This window comes from Heptranchias perlo, chromosome 36 (genome assembly GCF_035084215.1).
Source record: "Heptranchias perlo isolate sHepPer1 chromosome 36, sHepPer1.hap1, whole genome shotgun sequence".
NCBI lineage: Eukaryota > Metazoa > Chordata > Chondrichthyes > Hexanchiformes > Hexanchidae > Heptranchias > Heptranchias perlo.
Window position 1 is genome coordinate 7,286,465 of NC_090360.1, and position 19,062 is coordinate 7,305,526.

The 19,062-nt window shown below is 42.5% G+C and overlaps 1 protein-coding gene across 1 annotated transcript in view; it reads left to right on the plus strand.

Annotated features, from left to right (window-relative positions):
• The window catches only part of zswim8 (zinc finger, SWIM-type containing 8), a 139,417-nt gene that overhangs the window by 34,731 nt on the left and 85,624 nt on the right, over nucleotides 1-19,062 (plus strand). The window contains exon 3 of the mRNA XM_067972471.1: nucleotides 17,754-17,848. Coding sequence (XP_067828572.1) covers nucleotides 17,754-17,848 — 95 coding nt within the window. The remainder of the gene's footprint in view (nucleotides 1-17,753; nucleotides 17,849-19,062) is intronic.

The following is a 19,062-nucleotide window of genomic DNA, read 5'->3' on the forward strand; positions in this document are numbered from 1 at the left end:
AGGTCAGCGAGCACATTGTTTCAGCCAGTTTGATGTTTGGGAAGGAGCTTTCTGGTTTTCCAACAATACTGTTTGTAGTTGGAGGATAGGAATTGGCAGTAATAATACCTGAGGTCTCTGTCAAATTAAATGATCAAGCATAATGAATGATAACTTTTAATAAGTTGTGGTCCAGGATTCCAAGGTTATTTCATTCTGTTTGTCTGACTCCAGAAAAACTTTTCCAATAAATTTGAGTTCAGTTTGGCTCAATTAGTAACACTCTCACCTCCAGGTCAGAAGGCTTAAGCTCCATATTGGGATTTGAGGACCGAATCTAGGCTGACACCCCAGTACAGTTTTAACACTGCACTGCATTGTTTGAGTTGCTGTCCTTCAGAAGAGACATTAAACTGTGCAGCTAAATCTTCTGTTTCTTTCAGTGATTCATGTGGATATTTGAGGTTCAAAGAAGAGCAGGGAGGTCTGATTTGCTGGCCAACATTCCCCTCTCAACCAGCACCACCTAAAAACAGAGGGAACCGATCATTCATCTCACGCCTGTTAGTGGCACAGAATAATAACAGTCTGTCTACATTACATTCATTACACTTCGAAAAAAAAAGTAGTGTAAAGCATTTTGAGACATTTTGATGTAACACACACAGGCAATGTTGTTCACAGTTGTTATTGTCATGCCATTATGTGGTTATTAATGTCAGGGTATCAGATTGCATTTATACCAACCTTGGCTCGTCTGTGATAGTTAAAGGTTACTTTGACTTTTTTTTAAACAAAGTGAATATTGACACCACTGTGTCAGCCAATGAGTTGGAGGCGGGGCGGGACTTGCGGCAGGACTCGCAGCAAACAGTCTATCTTACAACAAACAGAGTCCACTTACTCAGCAAACAGTGTCAATTTAAACAGAGTCTCTACGAACTACAGCAAACTGAACTCATGGCCAAAACTACAGCCAAGACTCCCGATAAAAGCAGGATTATTTCTCTAGCAAAATGCAGTGAGTGGAGGGTAGTTACATAACACAAATTATGTGCGTAAAATCAATCCCAGTCACTTCCAGCAGTGCAGTTTCCAGGTCTGATTGATGGGGGAATGACCCAGTCATCTCCATTCTGGCCGGGAATAGTGGTGTCACTATATGCAATCTTATTTTTAAAAAGTCTTGGTTTTCTTCAATTTCCTCAACAACACAAAACACGGGTTCATATTGACCTTGTTATACAAACGTAAGATCAAACACAATGGGGGCTTAAATTCTTCTGTAACTGGCTGGATTCTGGTATTTAATAAAAGGTTGTACTTCAGTTTATGTGAAGTTGTTATTTGTTCCAGCCATGAAAATGAGTACAAGCCAGGACAGCCAGCAGTGGGAGTTAGTTTGGAGTGAGTGGTGCTTTGCCTCCTGACCACAAATTATTAGGTTTTACAAAAGTACACTTTGCAGTAACTGATCAAATAATGCCACTGGCGATTTCAGGATCTCAAAAGTTCATGTTAAAATAGCTTCCCCCTTATATATAGATATAGATAGGCTGGCAGCAGCATCACTAGGATTTCAGCATGGGTTTGTCAAATGTTTTGTACTTATTTGGTACAATTACAGATTCTGTCCTTCTAAACGTGAGTTGCCTGGTGAGAGCCCATTTTGGAACTGTTAAACACCAAGTTGAAGTACTGGTTATAAGTCACTGCCCGATGGTGATCGTGGGAGCATTTTGAGGTTAATCTCACTCCACAACATTAATGTATATCGGCTTAAGTGCAATTTTCCTATAGTGCATTGATGCTGAAATGTAAAATGGGACTGGTGGCAATGCTGCAGTAATTACACTCAGACTGAAACTACTGCCCCCTTTTATATCGGCCCTGTTTTAGTTTGGATTCCGGGAACCCTCTACCTATAAGCTGACTCCCCTGCGTTTATCTACAGAATCCAGCTCCCTTATCTTGGCAGTGTATTCATAGACCACAAAAAAAGCTGGGTCTATGCAGGATAAGGGATCTGAAATTAGTGTAAATGCAGGGAAACACCTCCCAAAAAAAATAAATAAATAGATGACCAGATCCCTTTCTCTCCAAAAGCAGTGACTCCTGCAGATGTTACTGGTGCTGGCAGCTCTCCAACATCTGCCCAAATGATTGTTCTTCACATGCAAAACTAAATACCGAGTCTCCAAACTGAAAAGCAGGGTCATATAAAAACATCTCTTTGTGCTTGATTCACACATTTACAGGCAATACAAAATCTTTTTTTTCTCTTTCAAACGTTTTTTTATATACACAATAAAGTAGGTTCAGAGCAGCCTATAGAACAGGCGTTGATACCCCAGGAACACAATCTTGTCCAAATTGCAGCTGGCTGTATCCTGCACTCTGTTATGTTCCACACGCCCATCACCTCCATCCTTGCTACTTATACCGGCTCCCATATTACATTTAAAATCGCCGTCCATGTATCCCTCCATGGCCTTTCCATACTTTACTTTTGTAACCACCTCCGGACCTCCCCCTTCTGTCCCTGTTGGTAGGGTTGCCAACCCTCCAGGATTGCCCTGGAGTCTCCAGGAATTAAAGACTAATCTCTAGGACACTGCTGCGAGCAAACCTGGGAGAAAAATCATAGGGGAATTAAACAAAATTGTATTTAAGAAAAAAAAAAAATTCTTTGAACGCTTTTGTTTATTAGTTGTAAAAATATCGGACATGAGGAGAAAAAAGGCTGTTTGACAGTGAAGAACCATCCAATTGGGTAATGAGTCTATTCCTTTTCCCATTGGTGAAGGAAGGTGGTCCATTCTGAGGATGGACATGTTGGGTGACCAATGGCAGGAGTGTGGGGGTGGAATGGTGGGAGGCAGGTCACGTGATGAATCCTCCAGGAAGATGTCCAACCAGAGTTGGCAACCCTAACTGTTGGTCTTCTGACTCTGGCCTCCTCTGCATTCCCCCGTCATCGTCCCGCTATTCGTGGCAGAGCCTTTGGCTGCTTCGGCCCTCCTCTCCGCATCTTCCTGCCTAAATCACCGTCTCAAAAGCCCATCTTTTCACCCTGCCCTTCAGTTGCCCCTCCTACACTCTCCACCCTGACCCAGTGACCTCCTCCTACTATATCTCTGTAAATTGCCGTGGGGCATTTTGCACGTTAATGCCGCTATTTTATTGCGTGAGGGAAAAGTACAGAAAAGAACTAGCTTCCATACAAGCAAAATGCTGTGCTTGGCTCCACACACTCTGAAGACAGTGAATGTCGAGGTTAAGTCTTATTTTGGCCCAAGGTACTAACTTTAAATGATACTCAGCAGGTGAAAGTTGTAGCAAATCCGGCATTTAAACATTTTGCTTCACATTGGCCATTTTTCAATTATCTCGAAATAAGAACCATTTTAGCATTTTTGAGACAGTGACCTTTTTTTAAATAGTTTTTTTTCTAATATTTACTTTGTTTTTCATTTCCGGACTATCCATTTTGTCATCAGACAGATTTGGCTCCTTTATCTCTGCCAATCACGCCGATTAAATCATATTATTTAAACACAAACCAAACTTTTAAGTGAGACATCTGAAGCGTTAGTCACTTAAATAGATATTTAGGTTTATATCAATGCTGTGTCTTGCTTTTAATGCCATCTAAATTTATGTGCAAAATAGATTTATAGAAGAGATTTTAAGGCCTATAAAATTACACCAACAAAACAGCAGGCATCAATATATGTACATTCTATATAATTTGAGTGCATACATCTTAGTGTTTGTGTTTTCCATTTAACTTGGTGGAGATTCCATGCATCCTTGAGATTATGGAGCAATGCTAGCCATTTCTAATTATAGTCAGCCAATCCAAGCCTGTCTTCCATCCCCTCCCACAAAAAATTCCCAGATTCCCTTCCCTGTTTCTCTCTCTCCTCCTCCCCCCCCCCCCCCCCTTCCGGAAGGGAGTGACTTGTGCATATGCTACAAGTGGTGTCAGCCCTCTGATGTCTTGTCCAAAGGGTTATTCTCAATGTGCGAGTCTAGGTAGTGCCCATCGTGTCACTGGGCTGATCTACCAGGTAGGACCTCACAGATGAGCTAGATCCGGTTTTTAACTTTCCAGCAGTGATTTAGGAATGAGAACTCTGACTTCCCACTCCTCCCATTTTCTCTCTCTTTTCTGCCCCACCCCCCACTTAAGGGACACGGAGGCCAATTGCGCTGGTACTGATGTCCTGGCTGAGACACAGAAAGGACTGTCCTAATTTCTGTAGTTTAGTGCCACATCATGCAGTGTATTTACGAGGGAAATCTAACTGCTCCCAGTTTATGTCTCAATTTGAAACTAAGTTGTTTCGGCTTCAAAAATTAGATTTGTTTGCTGTGGTTTAGCAGCTGGGTGAATCACAATTTTTTAAACTTTGAACGCCTCTGATACCTTTTTTAAAAAGACAAGATACAATCATCGATACATGGATATAAGGATGTTATCAGTGACATTAAAAGGTCAGCCCATTGGTGATCCCTATTTAAGCCAAGGCTATATCCATTCTCCAGCAGGAAAAATATACATCCCATAACTTCCAGCACAAAATGTGGCTAACATTTGTCCCAAAGCCAAACTGAGTTTCCGAATCCAATTAATAAAACTAGTAAAAAAAAAGACATGCACTTATACTGCGCCTTTTCATGACCTCGTGATCCCAAAGTGCTTCACAGCCAATGAAGTACTTCAGAAAGGATCTTTCTGTGAGTTTTGTTTTTGAGAGGGCAGAGAGAACTGGAAAGGTCAACATTTAGACCCTGACCTTTCACCTCCGGAGCCAGGATTTGAATCCAACCCAGAATAGGTGCAGTGAAAAATCTTCTGCCTTTTAAAGATCCCACGTTGAGAGAGAGTGGGCAGTCTTAATCAAGTTCCCAGTGCCAACAGCAAAAACCTTCTCCTAATTTGCCACTAATGTACACTAAATTGACTGTCCCCTCTCATGCAGAGGACAAGAACAGCTGGTGTGGGAAGTAGAGCAATGTCACACTGACCTGGTAGGAGCTGCTCTTCTAAAGTTGGGAAAGGAACTTTACTGTGTGTGTCACTGCGCTATTTCTTATCTTGAGTATCGTGTCTCTGGTCCCCTCTCCCCCCTTCTGCAATCTCGTTTATCTGCCCCATAAAGTACACCGATGTGTCTCTGACTACACGAGAAGTGCATTAGAAATTCAGGTTCTTGGCATTGGGTGCCTAAAATAGAAAGTTATTAAATTCCTCTGCAGTAATATCCCTCACCTTGATGAATGCAAAAACAAAAAAAAGTTTTATTTTGTTGCAGCTTAATTCCTTCACGTGAATGGTTTAACATGACTTCACTGGAATTTTACACTTGGAAGAAGCAGTTTAAACAACAACTTGCATTTATACAGCACCTTTAACATAGTAAAACGTCCCAAGGAGCGTCATCAAGTAAAATTTGACACCGAGCCATGTAAGGAGACCTTAGGATAGGTGACCACAAGCTTGGTCAAAGAGGTAGGTTTTAAGGAACGCCTTTAAGGAGGAGAGAGGTAGAAAGGCGGAGAGGTTTAGGAAGGGAATTCCAGAGCTTAGGGCCCAGGCAGCTGAAGGCAAGGCCGTCAATGGTGGAGCGATGAAAATCGGGGATGCGCAAGAGGCCAGAATTGGAGGAGCGCAGAGATCTCGGAGAGTTGTAGGGGCAAGGCCATGGAGTGATTTGAAAACTAGGATGAGTATTTTAAAATCGGCATTGCGATTGGTAGTATTTTTGCCTCTGGAGGAGGATGATGGATGGCAATAGTGCGTGTGTATGTATTTTAAGAAAACGTGTGTTAGCGGTTGTATTGTGGACAGATGTAGGCAGATCAGCAACTGTCAATCTCCAGCTTAGAAAAAACACCCCAAGCGCCTGCTTGTGTTACAGGAACTGAATTTACCAAGGATTTGAAATGTTACTTCATAAACTGGCAGAAATGCGTTTTCTGAATTTCTTTTCTGTTTTTTCCCCTAAGCTATGCAGGGTACTCTGGCTAAGAGGGTCTGCTCTTAGGCCTCTGCTCTTGAACTGGCCCCCCACATGTATGCCTGTTATGAAGTTGCTTGTGTGCATTTTTTAAAGCCCTCCCTACCTGTAGGAAGTGCTGAGCTTCTGCCTCCCCCAAAGGGGATCTGTTAAAATTCTACTATAGAATGTACAGCACAGAAATAGGCCATTCGGCCCAACTGGTCTGTGCCGGTGTTTATGCTGCACACAAGCCTCCTCCCTTCCCTTTTCATCTAGCGCTATCAGCTTATCCTTCTATTCCTTTCTCCCTCGTGTTTATCTAGCTTCCCCTTAAATGCATCAATTTATAGGGTTCTCAACTCTGGATGTATTCCTGGAGGTTTTATCTCATGATCTCCTGCCTCCAACTGCCCTGCCCAATCAAACAGTCGTCTTTCCCCCATCTCCAATGTTTTTTATAATTAATGAATAAAAGTGTTCAAAGAAAATGAATAAAACACACCATTTTTTTTTAATGCCCCAGTGATTTTTCTCCCCGGGTTGCTGCCAGCAGTGTTCAGGAGATTAATCTTTAATTCCTGGAGACTTTCACTACTGTATTTATAGTATGTTGGTGCTATAACCAGGCCATGAGAGAGGAGAAATTCCACTTGATCAGTTAAGATAAAGATTCTTTGATGGGGCAACGTGTCTAAGATGTCATCTGTAATTTCTTGTTTGTGTGGAAACAGACTGAAGGGAGTTGCGAACCAAGCTGAGCTGTTGCAGGCCATTATCGCCTTCTCATAGAATCGTAGAAAGGTTACAGCACGGAAGGAGGCCATTCGGCCCATCGAGACCGTGCCGGCTCTATGCAAGAGCAATCCAGCTAGTCCCACTCCCCCGCTCTATGCCCGTAGCCCTGCACATTTTTTCCTTTCAAATACTACTTCAATTCCCTTTTGAAAGCCCACTATTGAATCTGCCTCAGGCAGTGCATTCCAGATCCTAACCACTCGCTGTGTAAAAAAGTTTTTCCTCATGTCGCTGTTGGTTCTTTTGCCAATCACCTTAAATCTATGTCCTCTGGTTCTTGACCCTTCCGCCAATGGAAACAGTTTCTCTCTATCTACTCTGCCTAGACCCTTCATGATTTTAAATACCTCTAACAAATCTCCTCTCAACCTTTTCTGTTCCAAAGAGAACAACCCCAGCTTCTCCAGTCTATCCACATAACCAAAGTCCCTCAACCCTGGACTCATTCTTGTAAATCTCTTCTGCACCCTCTCTAAAGCTGTCATATCTTTCCTAAAGTGTGGTGCCCAGAACTGGACACAATACTCCAGTTGTGGCCGAACCAATGTTTTATAAAAGTTCGTTATGACTTCCATACTTTTGTACTCTATGCCTCTATTTTTATAAAGCCCAGGATCCTGTATGCTTTTTTAACCGCTTTCTCAACCTGCCCTGCCACCTTCAACGATTTGTGCATATATACCCCAGATATCTCTGTTCCCCTTTTAGAATTGTGCCCTTTAGTTTATATTGCCTCTCCTCATTCTTCCTGCCGAAATGTATCACTTTGCACTTTTCTGCGTTAAATTTCATCTGCCATGTGTCCGCCCATGCCACCAGCCTGTCTATATCCTCTTGAAGTCTATCACTATCCACCTCACTGTTCATTACAGTACCAAGTTTTGTGTCATCTGCAAATTTGGAAATTGTGCCCTGTACACCCAAGTCAAAGTCATTAATATATATCAAGAAAAGTAATGGTCCCAGCACCAACCCCTGGGGAACACCACTGTATACCTTCCTCCAGTCTGAAAAACAACCGTTCACCACTACTCTCTGTTTCCTGTTACTTAGCCAATTCTGTATCCATGGTGCAACTGCCCCTTTTTTTTTCATGGGCTTCAATCTTGATGACAAGCTTATAGGCACTTTTTCAAATGCCTTTTGAAAGTCTAAATACACTACATTAACTGCATTGCCCTCATCGACCCTCTCTGTTACCTCATCAAAAAATTCTATCAAGTTAGTTAAACGTTATCTACCGAGTGTGTCCTGGCCACTATTAATCCCTCAACCAACTTAACTAAAAAAGATGATCTGGTCATTTATCTTGTTGTTTGTGGGACCTTGCTGTGCGCAAATTGGCTGCCACGTTTCCTACATTACATTAATAGGAACAGTAGACCACACTTCAAAAAAGTACTTAATTGGCTGTAAAGCCTGAAATTGTGAAAGTTGCTATATTAAAGCAAGTCGTTTTTCTTTCTTTCTGTATGTCAGTTGTTGTAAATAAATTTGGAACAGTAGCTTAGTCCGCCTAAAGTGGTTTTACAGTGTGATATTTTCCATCTTTCAGATTGAAAGGAGGCACAGTGGCCATTCTCAATATTCTTGAGGGTTAAGTGTTAGACTTGGGCTACGCTAAAACAAATGTGGCAGGGAATAAAGATGTTGCTTGCCGAAACTGTTCACACGTAAAGTTGTGGGGTGAAGAATCCTGAACTCTGACGCTCCCATGTCCCCTCTAAGTGTGTTTCATTGAGAGAAATAAAACGGAAGCTTTACTCAGCTACACTGGCCTACATTGCACTTTTAAAAAAAATGTTAAATGTTACCTCTTAACCTGGTTACAGGTTGTGCACCATTTTACTGGTGGATGGTGCAAGAGTTGAACCTGCAGTATAAGTTTGCAGTGAAGAGTGCCATTGCATTGAGTGAGTTCATCTTAAAAAAAAAAGACACATGCTTTTTGGGTCTCCAGTCGGTGAAGTCTGTGTTTGATTTTTGATTGAGTTTTGTTGTGTACAATGTTGCTTTTTAAACTAAGATTGGCACGAATAGCGCACTCTCAGCAGTCTTTGGGATGCAAGCCTGAAATCTCATTGGCTGAAGGCCAGAGCATCCAGCATGCCCTGTTCTATTGGGGATTCTTTGTTCTAACACTTTTGTGATGCCTTACTGCATTCAAAACAGTTGCAAAATTATAGCCTTCTAATTTATTAATGCGGCTGATAAGATTAATCCTCATCGCTGTAGTTAATAGATGTAGAGGGTGTTTCTGGAATGCAGCTTCCATGAGCAACGAAGGATGCATTGAGTAGCAACTAATGGCCTTTTTCTCATTTCTGTGTTTTATATTTTCCTAACTTTTTTTGTGAGTTTGATCTATTTTTTAAGTGAGTTTGATCTATTCCGTGTGTGCATGCGAGCTTTACATGGAACTGTTCTGATGTATAGTTCAAGTAGTTGTCTTACTATAAACACGTCACTTGGTTCATTGATGTGCGGCCCTGTTGGCACAGTGAACTAAGAATCACATTCATAACGAAAGTCATTAAATTCACATGATTTGTGTTTAAGATCACGCACATTTAAGCCAACTCTCCCATCCAAAATCCACGACCCTTGTGTAGGTTCAACGTAATGCAGCTTTTCACCAAAATTCCCATCTTTATGCCTGCTGCCGTCACACATTGATTCTCTCTCCGATCTTTCTCACTTTAGCCAGCCCGTTCCTTTCAGCCGGTTGCCCTGAATCCCCAATGTTGTGATATTTAAATGGTGACTCTCCCTCCTGACTTCAGTCCAGCTCCTGCTGCTGATTTTAAACCTCCTCACGTCGGAACAGGAGTCGGCCATTCAGCCCCTCGAGCCTGTTCCGCAATTCAATTAAGATCATGGCTGATCTGTGTCTTAACTCCACCTACTAGCCTTGGTTTTGTAACCCTTAATACCCTTGCCTATCAAAAATCTATCAATCTTAGTTTTGAAATTTTCAATTGACCCCCAGCCTCAACAACTTTTAAACCTTTTCCACATCGTTCACCTGAGGAAGGAGGTAGCCTCCGAAAGCTTGTGAATTTAAAATAAAATTGCTGGACTATAACTTGGTGTTGTAAAATTGTTTACAATTGTCAACCCCAGTCCATCACCGGCATCTCCACATCACAACTTTTTGAGTGAGAGAGTTCCAGATTTCCGCTACCCTTTGTGTGAAGAAATGCTTCCTGACATCACCCCTGAACGGCCTAGCTCTAATTTTAAGGTTATGCCCCCTTGTTCTGGACACTCCCACCAGAGAAAATAGTTTCTCTCTCTCTACCCTGTGCACTCCTTTTAATCATCTTAAACAACTCAATTAGATCACCCCTTAATCTCCTATACTTGAGGGAATCTCCCTGTATCTCTCCTATTGGGCTCTCTCCTGTTTGACAGTGGGGGCCTGGCCTGAAGTTTGCCATTTAAGTATCTCACCGTTAGCTGAATGGAGCAAAGGCTGATTGGGATGCACTGCTGGGTTCGTAGTCTCTGGATAATCGTAGTCTAGGAGAGAAACCTGAGGGGGTCTGTATGACCTGTGTATCTGACAGCTGGCACCCTTACTTTTAGCCCCAAATGAGGACAGAAATTTTCTAGCCTAATGTGTGGCAGGTATTTATGGTATTGTCCAGGTTGTGAACTTTTGTTCCTGCTTAAAACGTAACTACAATTGCATTTTAATTTTTAAAAAAAATAATGTTTCATTTTTTGACTTGCTGAGTGAATCGATGTGAATCATTAGCATCGCACCTTGTGGTCTCTGCCTTACATTTTGGAGAATGCAATTTGCAGACGTTTCCTGTTCTGGTCTGATCCAAGCAAGAATAGTTTGAACCGGAAGTGTCGCTGAAATGCCACAGCACATTGAAGTGCTGTGTTTTGTGTCCTATTTTACATCCTCTGACGTGTTTAATAAACGAAGTATCAAAGTTTCACTCAAGTCAAGATTGACCTCCTCTGCTCTCCCACTTATACAAATAAAGGCAGTCCTCTGGACTGGAGAAATTGTCGGATACAATCCGTTTATATTTTTCAGTTGCAACACTTACAGGCCTCTACATTGAGACTGGTTAATTTGCAGGGAATGGCCGCTTTGATATTCAGTCAGATATTCTTGATTCCTCAAGATCTGGTTCACAAGCTTCTGCACCAGTTTTCTTCTATGAATGTGATAGTCACGTTGTGGTGAGACTGCGTATTATTATCCCTGTGATAAAAAGAAAAGAACTTGCATTTATACAGCGCCTATCGCGACCTCAGGACGTCCCAAAGCGCTTTACAGCCAATTAAGTACTCTTGAAGTGTAGTCACTGTTGTAATGTCTGATGAAGCAGTACTCTGCCTAGAACAGGTCTCCAGTACAGATCTAATTTAGGATTTCTCAATTATTGAAGACAGTCATCCAGATGTTAATTGTATCTGGCATGGTTGCCTATCACTGGGCCACTTGGCAGGCGACAGGATTCATGTTCAACGATACTTGTTTCTCTAAGGTATAACAACGTCACTGTTTGTTTGTTTCTTGTGGTACAGTTGCCAGAGTGATTAAGACTATTGAGGTTAAACCTATGCAGTGGTTCCTAAAGTGTTCATCAATCAAAGGCAGCTATTGGTGGTCTGGAGGCAAGTGTTATAAGTGAGTTGCCCTCGTAATCTCCCAGGATATCTCTTGTCTGAGAAATACTTCAACTTTAGCTGGAGTGTAGCCAAATATTGTCGCACATTACTACATCGACAGACATGAGCTTCACCCATATCTACTATACACTCCAGTGCCTGCGGTGCCCACTGGTCGCGGAAGGCCTCGTACGTACTGGTGGACACCGCGTGCTGCTTCTCCAGGACCGCCCGGGCGCGGACAAGGCCGCGGAAGAGAGGCAGGCAGCCGGAGCGACTGCCCCCCCGCCACAGGCCGTGCCCAACCTGGACCTGCGGATGGCCACCTTGGCCAGGCCCAGGAGCAGACCCACGAGGAGGTCCTCCGACTTGCCCCCTCCATCCGCACCGGGAGGCCAAGGATCAGGAGCGTGGGACTGAAGAGGAGCCAGAAGCTGAGGAGCGGCACCCTTCAAATAGTGGAAGAGGGGGCTGCGAACTCTCGCACTCAACAAAAATGTGGAACACGGTCTCATCCAGGCTGCAGAAGTTACAGGCGGCATGTTTGGCCAGCCCAACAAACTGGATGGGCAATTGGTGCAACCCTCTTCTGCCCATATCACAGTGGTATGAGGAAAACAGAGGTAGGACGTCAGAATGCCCATTTAGTAGTGATATTGGTGACGATACCGGATTCTTTTACCCTTAGTCTGGTTCAGCAATAACTGAATCCAATACACTTGAAAGTTCAACGCAATTTTATTAGCCGCAGCTGACCTTATTCTACAGAATCGATTTCAACTCTTGACAGAGTCTGGTCAATCTCATAGAACAGGCAAAGTTACATAGGCAGATCCACACAGTTATACATTTTCAGAGTGGGGAGGGACATGATTAGCAAGGGGTTAAAACCAATCATAAGCTGAGTCCAGGCAAGCCATACTAACTGACATAATGACCGACCACTCACAGGTGATACCTGTTCATGCGTAGGTCAAAGGAAAGGGAGTCTCGCTTATCCCTGGCCTGGGATGTTTTTCGACCTTGTCCGAAATAAGGATCCATTCATTAGGCAGCTGCATAACAACACTCCCTATACCTCCCTACACCAGAATTCAGCTCTATCATATCTCTTCGCTTGATTAATCACAAAGCATACTTATTCATAAAGAAAATTAATAACATAAACGGATGATCAAAGAAAAGCTCATTGTTCTAATTCTAGCTAGCAAAATGGGCTACTTATATTAACCCCTGGTTTACCACACTGCCATTTTGCTATGGAGGTATCTTACTGAACTACTGAAAGCTTACTACATATGCATTTTCATTAGAGGGGCACCTCGTAGGTATTCTCATTGGCAGAACCTCACCACCACCCTTTCAGCTTAACAGTTGGCTGGGTGTGAAAATAGTCACCAGGGTGACCTCCATCTTGAGGTTACCTGGGTGAATGTCATGGAAAAGTTCCAGAAGAAATTCCCTAGATAGTCAAGACAGCCTATGGGCCTCCTGGAAGGGAATGCTTTTCATCCACCTGCCGAGGATAATCAGATCTGATCGGATGAGGCAACGGTAATCATCGTGACTCCTCACTGACCGAGGCAAAACCAGGCTTTTGGACCTATGGAGTGTTGACCAGTCTGCAATAGATCCACACAGGCTGGACCTGCTGTTGCTGATGAAGACCGAGTTTCATCACATGACTCCTCGGAGCCTCAATTTCTTTGCTTGGCTGTTGAAAGATTTGGACATTTTTGGCACCCATAATGTGTCTCATTGGATCATACGATTGGAAATGATGAATTACCTGCAAATTCTAAATGTCAGGCATTTTGCGTACCTTGAAACCGATATTGTTTGAATTGTGAATTATTGTTCTTTGTGAAGATGAAAGCAGACCCAGTGATTCAATTCCTATTTTAAAAAAAACAGAAAATGCTGCAAAATACTCAGCAGGTCAGGCAGCATCTGTGGAGAGTTAACGTTTCAGGTCGATGACCTTTCATTGGAACTGGCTACTCAGCTCTGGAATTCCCCCTCTCTCCGCCTCTCTACCCCTCTCTCCTTTTGAGATGCTCCTTAAAATCTACCTCTTTGACCAAGCTTTTGGTCACCCCTCCTAATATCTCCTTATGCTCCTGTGAAGCGCCTTGCGACGTTTCACTACGTTAAAGGCGCTATATAAATGCAAGTTGTTGTTCTTGTATTATAATAACCACCAGTGCTACATGCATGCAAAGTTATGAAATTTCTGAGAATTACTATCGTACTGTTGGCAAGTTTCTTCATAGGTTTCAGGGAAGGGTCATCCCTTCCTGTCGCCGTGAACTGATGAGCAATCTGAGCTTTTCAAAGCAGGGAACAGAACTGAATGAGTAAAGAAAGAACTTGCGTTTATAGAATGCTTTGTGTCTTCAGGATGTCGCAAAGTGCCTTACAACCAATGGGCTACTTTTGAAATGCAGTCATTGTATTGATGCAGCGAAACACAGCAACTAGTTTGCGCACACTACCAAGTCCCAATCCAGCAAAAGAATGAATGATGTGTTGAGGTCATGGGTTGCCCATCACGTTTTCCTGTCTGCTTTGAAAGACGGAAAAGCGTCATTCTGTCAGAGTGTTACATTCAGGCTAAAACTAATAGTGAAGATTATTTACAAGGAAAAATATTACACAGAAGCAAAAGAATTCACCAGGTGAAAAATAGTTGAAAACCTTAATCGTTTTCAGAATTTAACTGAGTTTGTGATGAATCTTGCATGCTCACTTAACTTCCATGGATTCCCTTTTCACCACCTCGACATTGAATTAAGTAGTCAAATGGGATTAAAGGCCCTAGAAAAAGCCTGCAGTTCCTATACCACCCTTTCAGCCCTGCATAGGCAGATATTCTTCGGCACACAAAAGAAAAGAGGTTCTTCTCAGTAGATATACAAACATGTTAATCAATTCTACTTGAGTAGATCAGACATGAACAGCTCTCTGTTGAATCTTTTGCTCGTGACACCAGGTCAAGGCTTAAAATAATGCACGTTGGCATTTTGACTGGTGTGAAACTCCCTTTGACAGTTCAGCTAACTAGTTCTGCCTACTCTCCCTGTTGGTGACCTTGCATGCATTAAGACTTTAATGGAATTAGGTTGTTTCTGATGCAGTTAACTTGGGAATGAAAGCAATGACATCACTGAGGGGTAGTCCTCGCTCGGCCAGGAGACTCACTGGTGCCAAAGGATGTTGACAGGTGGCACAAGCAGAGTTTGCTGTCAGGGAATCCTTTTCTCCAGCGTAAATGTTTCCAGTTTTCAAAGCCTATCCTTGTAGCTCAGTGGCTGAAATGAAGGTAATAAAATAGAATCTACGCAGCTGGGGCCATACCAGCACTTTGTAAATGCTCTTGGCCACTTCCAGGACTTCTCCTCAATTCGTTATTTAATCTTTTGCTTTCTTTGTTGCTGCATCACAGTTTGAGCAAGCTCTCCACTGAGTACCCCCAGATCTCTCTCCTTTCTTGTGTTGTATTCTGACTAATAAGGTTTAGCTTGTACTCCCATTGCTTGTTCCATTATCCCAGCCTCACCATATGTCTACATTAAACAACATCTGCCACTTGCCAGCCCAATTGCAGATTTCTGTATGTACTATCTTGTTTTGTTCACTGCTACACAAGCCAGTAGTGAGATATCATTTCTGTTATGTAGATGTTTGCAGAATCCCAAGTTATTCTGTCTCTTGCACAGAGCAATTAGACAACCTTGACACTTATTAATTTCTTATGGTATTCGTAAGGCAAAGCAAATCAATGACTAAGCAGCAGATAGCTAAATGGATGGTTGAATGCATCCCACACTGATACCATCTCACAGAAGAAACCTACGGGGCAGATTAAGGGATGTTCCACCTGTTCCATGACTGCTTCCTGGGCATATCTCCAATTCTAATTGATGGCATATGCCAGGCCATCACACGTAGCAATCCTCATCCATTTCTTGAGGATTTGCTGTCTAGATTTAACTGCAACATATGACGCCTTCTTTTGCCAGATTGACGCCAGCTGTCAGGACCATGGTTCTTAAGCAGGGGTGTCATCCTCCTGAATTTTTTTTTTACCATTTCAGCATGCGGAATAAAGAAGAAAGCTGCCCACCTGGTCAGGTAATCTTCACGCACATCCTGCTATCCACAATCCTAGTCATCCATTCCCGTAGACTTTGCAGCGGTATTGTCTTTTGGGGGGCTCGTGGCTAGTTTCATTTTAGCTTTAGGTCAAAATGAACTGGCACTAGTCCAGAGGTTTTATCTGCCATGGGAGTACGATAGCTCATAGAATGGTTACGATACAGAAGGACACTTGGCCCATCGAGCCCATGCCGGCTCTTTGTAAGAGCAATCCAGTTAGTCCCATTCTCACGCTCTTTCTCCGTAGCCATGCAGATTTTTTTTCTCATCATTGATTTATTCAGTTCCTTTTTGAAAGCCACAATTGAATCTGCTTCCACCACCCTTTCAGGCAGCGCCTGTGTTTTTTTTTAAAAAAAAGTTTCTCCTCATCTCACCTTTGGTTCTTTTGCCAATCACCTTAAATCTGTGTCCTCTGGTTCTCGACTCTTCCGCCAATGGGAACAGTTTCTCTTTATTTACTTTATCTAAACCCGTCATGATTTTGAACACTTCTATCAAATCTCCTCATAACCTTCTCTGCTCTAAGGAGAACAACTCCAGTCTATCCACGAAATCCCTCATCCCTGCAACCATTCTAGTAAATCTTTTCTGCACCCTCTCTAAGGCCTTCACATCCTTCCTAAAGTGCGGTGCCCAGAATTGGACACAATACTCCAGATGTGGCTGAACCAGTGTTTTATAAAGGTTCAACATAACTTCCTTGCTTTTGTACTCTGTGCCTCTATTTATAAAGCCCAGGAGCCCGTATGCTTTTTTAACAGCCTCCTCAAACTGTCCTGCCACCTTCAAAGATTTATGCACATATACCCCCAGGTCTCTCTGTTCCTGCGCCCTCTTTAGAATTGTACCGTTTAGTTTGTATTGCCTCTCCTCGTTCTTCCTGCCAAAATGTATCACTTCGCACCTCTGAGTTAAATTTCATCTGCCACGTGTCTGCCCATTCCACCAGCCTGTTTATGTCCTCTTGAAGTCTATTACTATCATCCTCACTGTTCACTGCACTACCAAGTTTGAAATTGTGCCCTGTACACCCAAGTCTAAGTCATTAATATATATCAAAAAAAGCAGTGGTCCTGGTACCGACCCCTGAGGAACGCTACTGTATACCTTCCTCCAGTCCGAAAAACAACCGTTCGCCACTACTATCTGTTTCCTTTCACTTAGCCAATTTTGTATGCGTGCTGCCACAACCCCCTTTATTCCATGGGCTTCAATTTTGCTGACAAGCCAAATTGTGGCATAAAAAGCCCCGCCTATTCCATGTCATATTTTAACGTGTGTGCTCTGATTCTGGAGAAACCATGTACTGTTAAGCGAGGCTGTACTCCTAAGGTCCGGTAACACTTGATTCTCCAAGAACAGAGATTACCAGTAGGGTTGTTTATGTCCTTCAGGTGTTTACTCGCAGTTGCTTATTATTATTTGCTTGCATATCGTTTGTAGGAAGAACATATTAATGTATGGGATTTCGTGGTTTGGTTGTCCCTGCACTGGGAGGGATCTGCCCAATTGGTGGTCCCGTAGGGTGGGCTCATTATCCTTTTCCGGGTTTGGGTTTATTGCTGCTGCTCATCTGCTTCCTCGCCCGGAATGTGGCGTGGGGTGTTGGACACCGGTCATTCAGTAACTTGTAAAGTACATCTGATAAGAGAAATGTCTTTTCAAAACCAATTTAAAATTCAAAGATGGGGATAGAAATTTTTAGAATACTTGTCTTTTGAATGGACAGAATTGCACAGCACAAATCCTGAACGCACAGATAGTAAAGTAGAGAAGCTGTTTCCACTTGTGGGGGAATCCAAAACTAGAAGTCATAAATATAAGATAGTCACCAATAAATCCAATAAGGAATTCAGGAGAAATTTCTTTACTCAGAGCGGTCAGAATGTGGAACTTGCTACCATGTGGAGTAGTTGAGGAGAATAGCATCGATGCATTTAAAGGGAAGCTAGATAAATACATGATGGAGAAAGGAATAGAAGGATCTGTTGATTGGGTGAGATGATGTAGGGTGGGAGGAGGCTCGCGTGGAGCATAAACACCGGCATAGACCAGTTGGGCCGAATGACCTGTTTCTGTGCTGTAAATTCTATGTAATGTATTTCTCATCAGTTCCTTACTTCCCTGTGTTTTAGTTGTTGTAACTTAACTATATGTCTTTCATCTTGTCCTCAGGTTATACTCGTGTCTGGCTAACGGCAGCGCTGATGAATTCCAACGAGGGGAGCAACTTTTCAGAGTGCGGGCAGTCAAAGATCCACTGCAGATAGGTAAGCTGTTTCTAAAAACTTAATTCCTCGGAAAGCTATTTTGCAAAATGCTATATCTCATAATGGGCCATTCCTGCTTATTAACCGTACAAAGATTTTGGAAGGTAGGTAAATGTGATTGGTCAGTAGAGTTACTTCATTTTCTGCTTTCTCTTCCCTTCTCTCCTCAACTTTTTAACTTGATTGTCCCTTATCTTTAGGTTGCTTGGGCTAGATTGGGAGGTGGGGGTATGGGAGGGCCATGCACAAACTAACCAAATAGCCTATCCCGCCAATCAGCATTTTTAGCGGCTCTGTATCTGTTCTGGCCATCGGTGAGTGATAGCTGTCGCCATGGGAACCACCCATGGATTGCTACTATGCATTCTATGATGCTGCAATATATGCTGTAATATACTGCATAACCATAGAATGGATAGTAACAATACATTGATGTGTTCTGTTGGACCAAAATTTGCAAGCTTTTTTCTACAGATTTTAAGTACAAACACAAAGCTTCCAAATTGGCTATGCAGAGAAATGTTACATAGTGAACTGCATACACTACTGTTCTATGTGTTTGAAACTTTTTGAGCCTCCGTTCATATCTGTTGCGCTACAGTGGAATGCTAATACATCAGCTAACGGTTGCCATAGGTTTTGTAAGAGGTTCCCAGGTAAGATCTCCGACTGTGCAATTTTCTCTATTGTTCTCGTTTCGATAATGGATTCAGCTGCCAGAAATACTCTTTCTGGAGGCTTTCTCTTTAAGACTGTTTGTTTGTTTTTGGAACTGCTTTTCCAAGCTGTACCCAGCAAAATGGCACTACTGGAGTTAGAGATTGAAGCAGAGACCATGGCAATATTTTATAGTAGGTTAGATAAGGAAAAAGGGATTTAGTGTTTTTTTTTATTCGTTCATGGGATGTGGGCGTCGCTGGCAAGGCCAGCATTTATTGCCCATCCCTAATAGATGAAGAAATAAGGGAACAGGACAGGTAGGTAAATGGGATAGGATTACTTCTTATGTAAAGGATCTCTAATGATGATTAAAGGTGTATTAAAAGAGCACTTGATTTTGTGATTCCTATATTGAGGTGTGAACAATTCTGTTCTTGGAATATCCATCCCAAAGTGTAATTCATATTTTAATCTGTTTGTTTTATTTTGTTAATGCATAATTTTTTTTGGTCAGCAAGGCACCTTGCAGAAACCCATCACCATACTTAACAGCT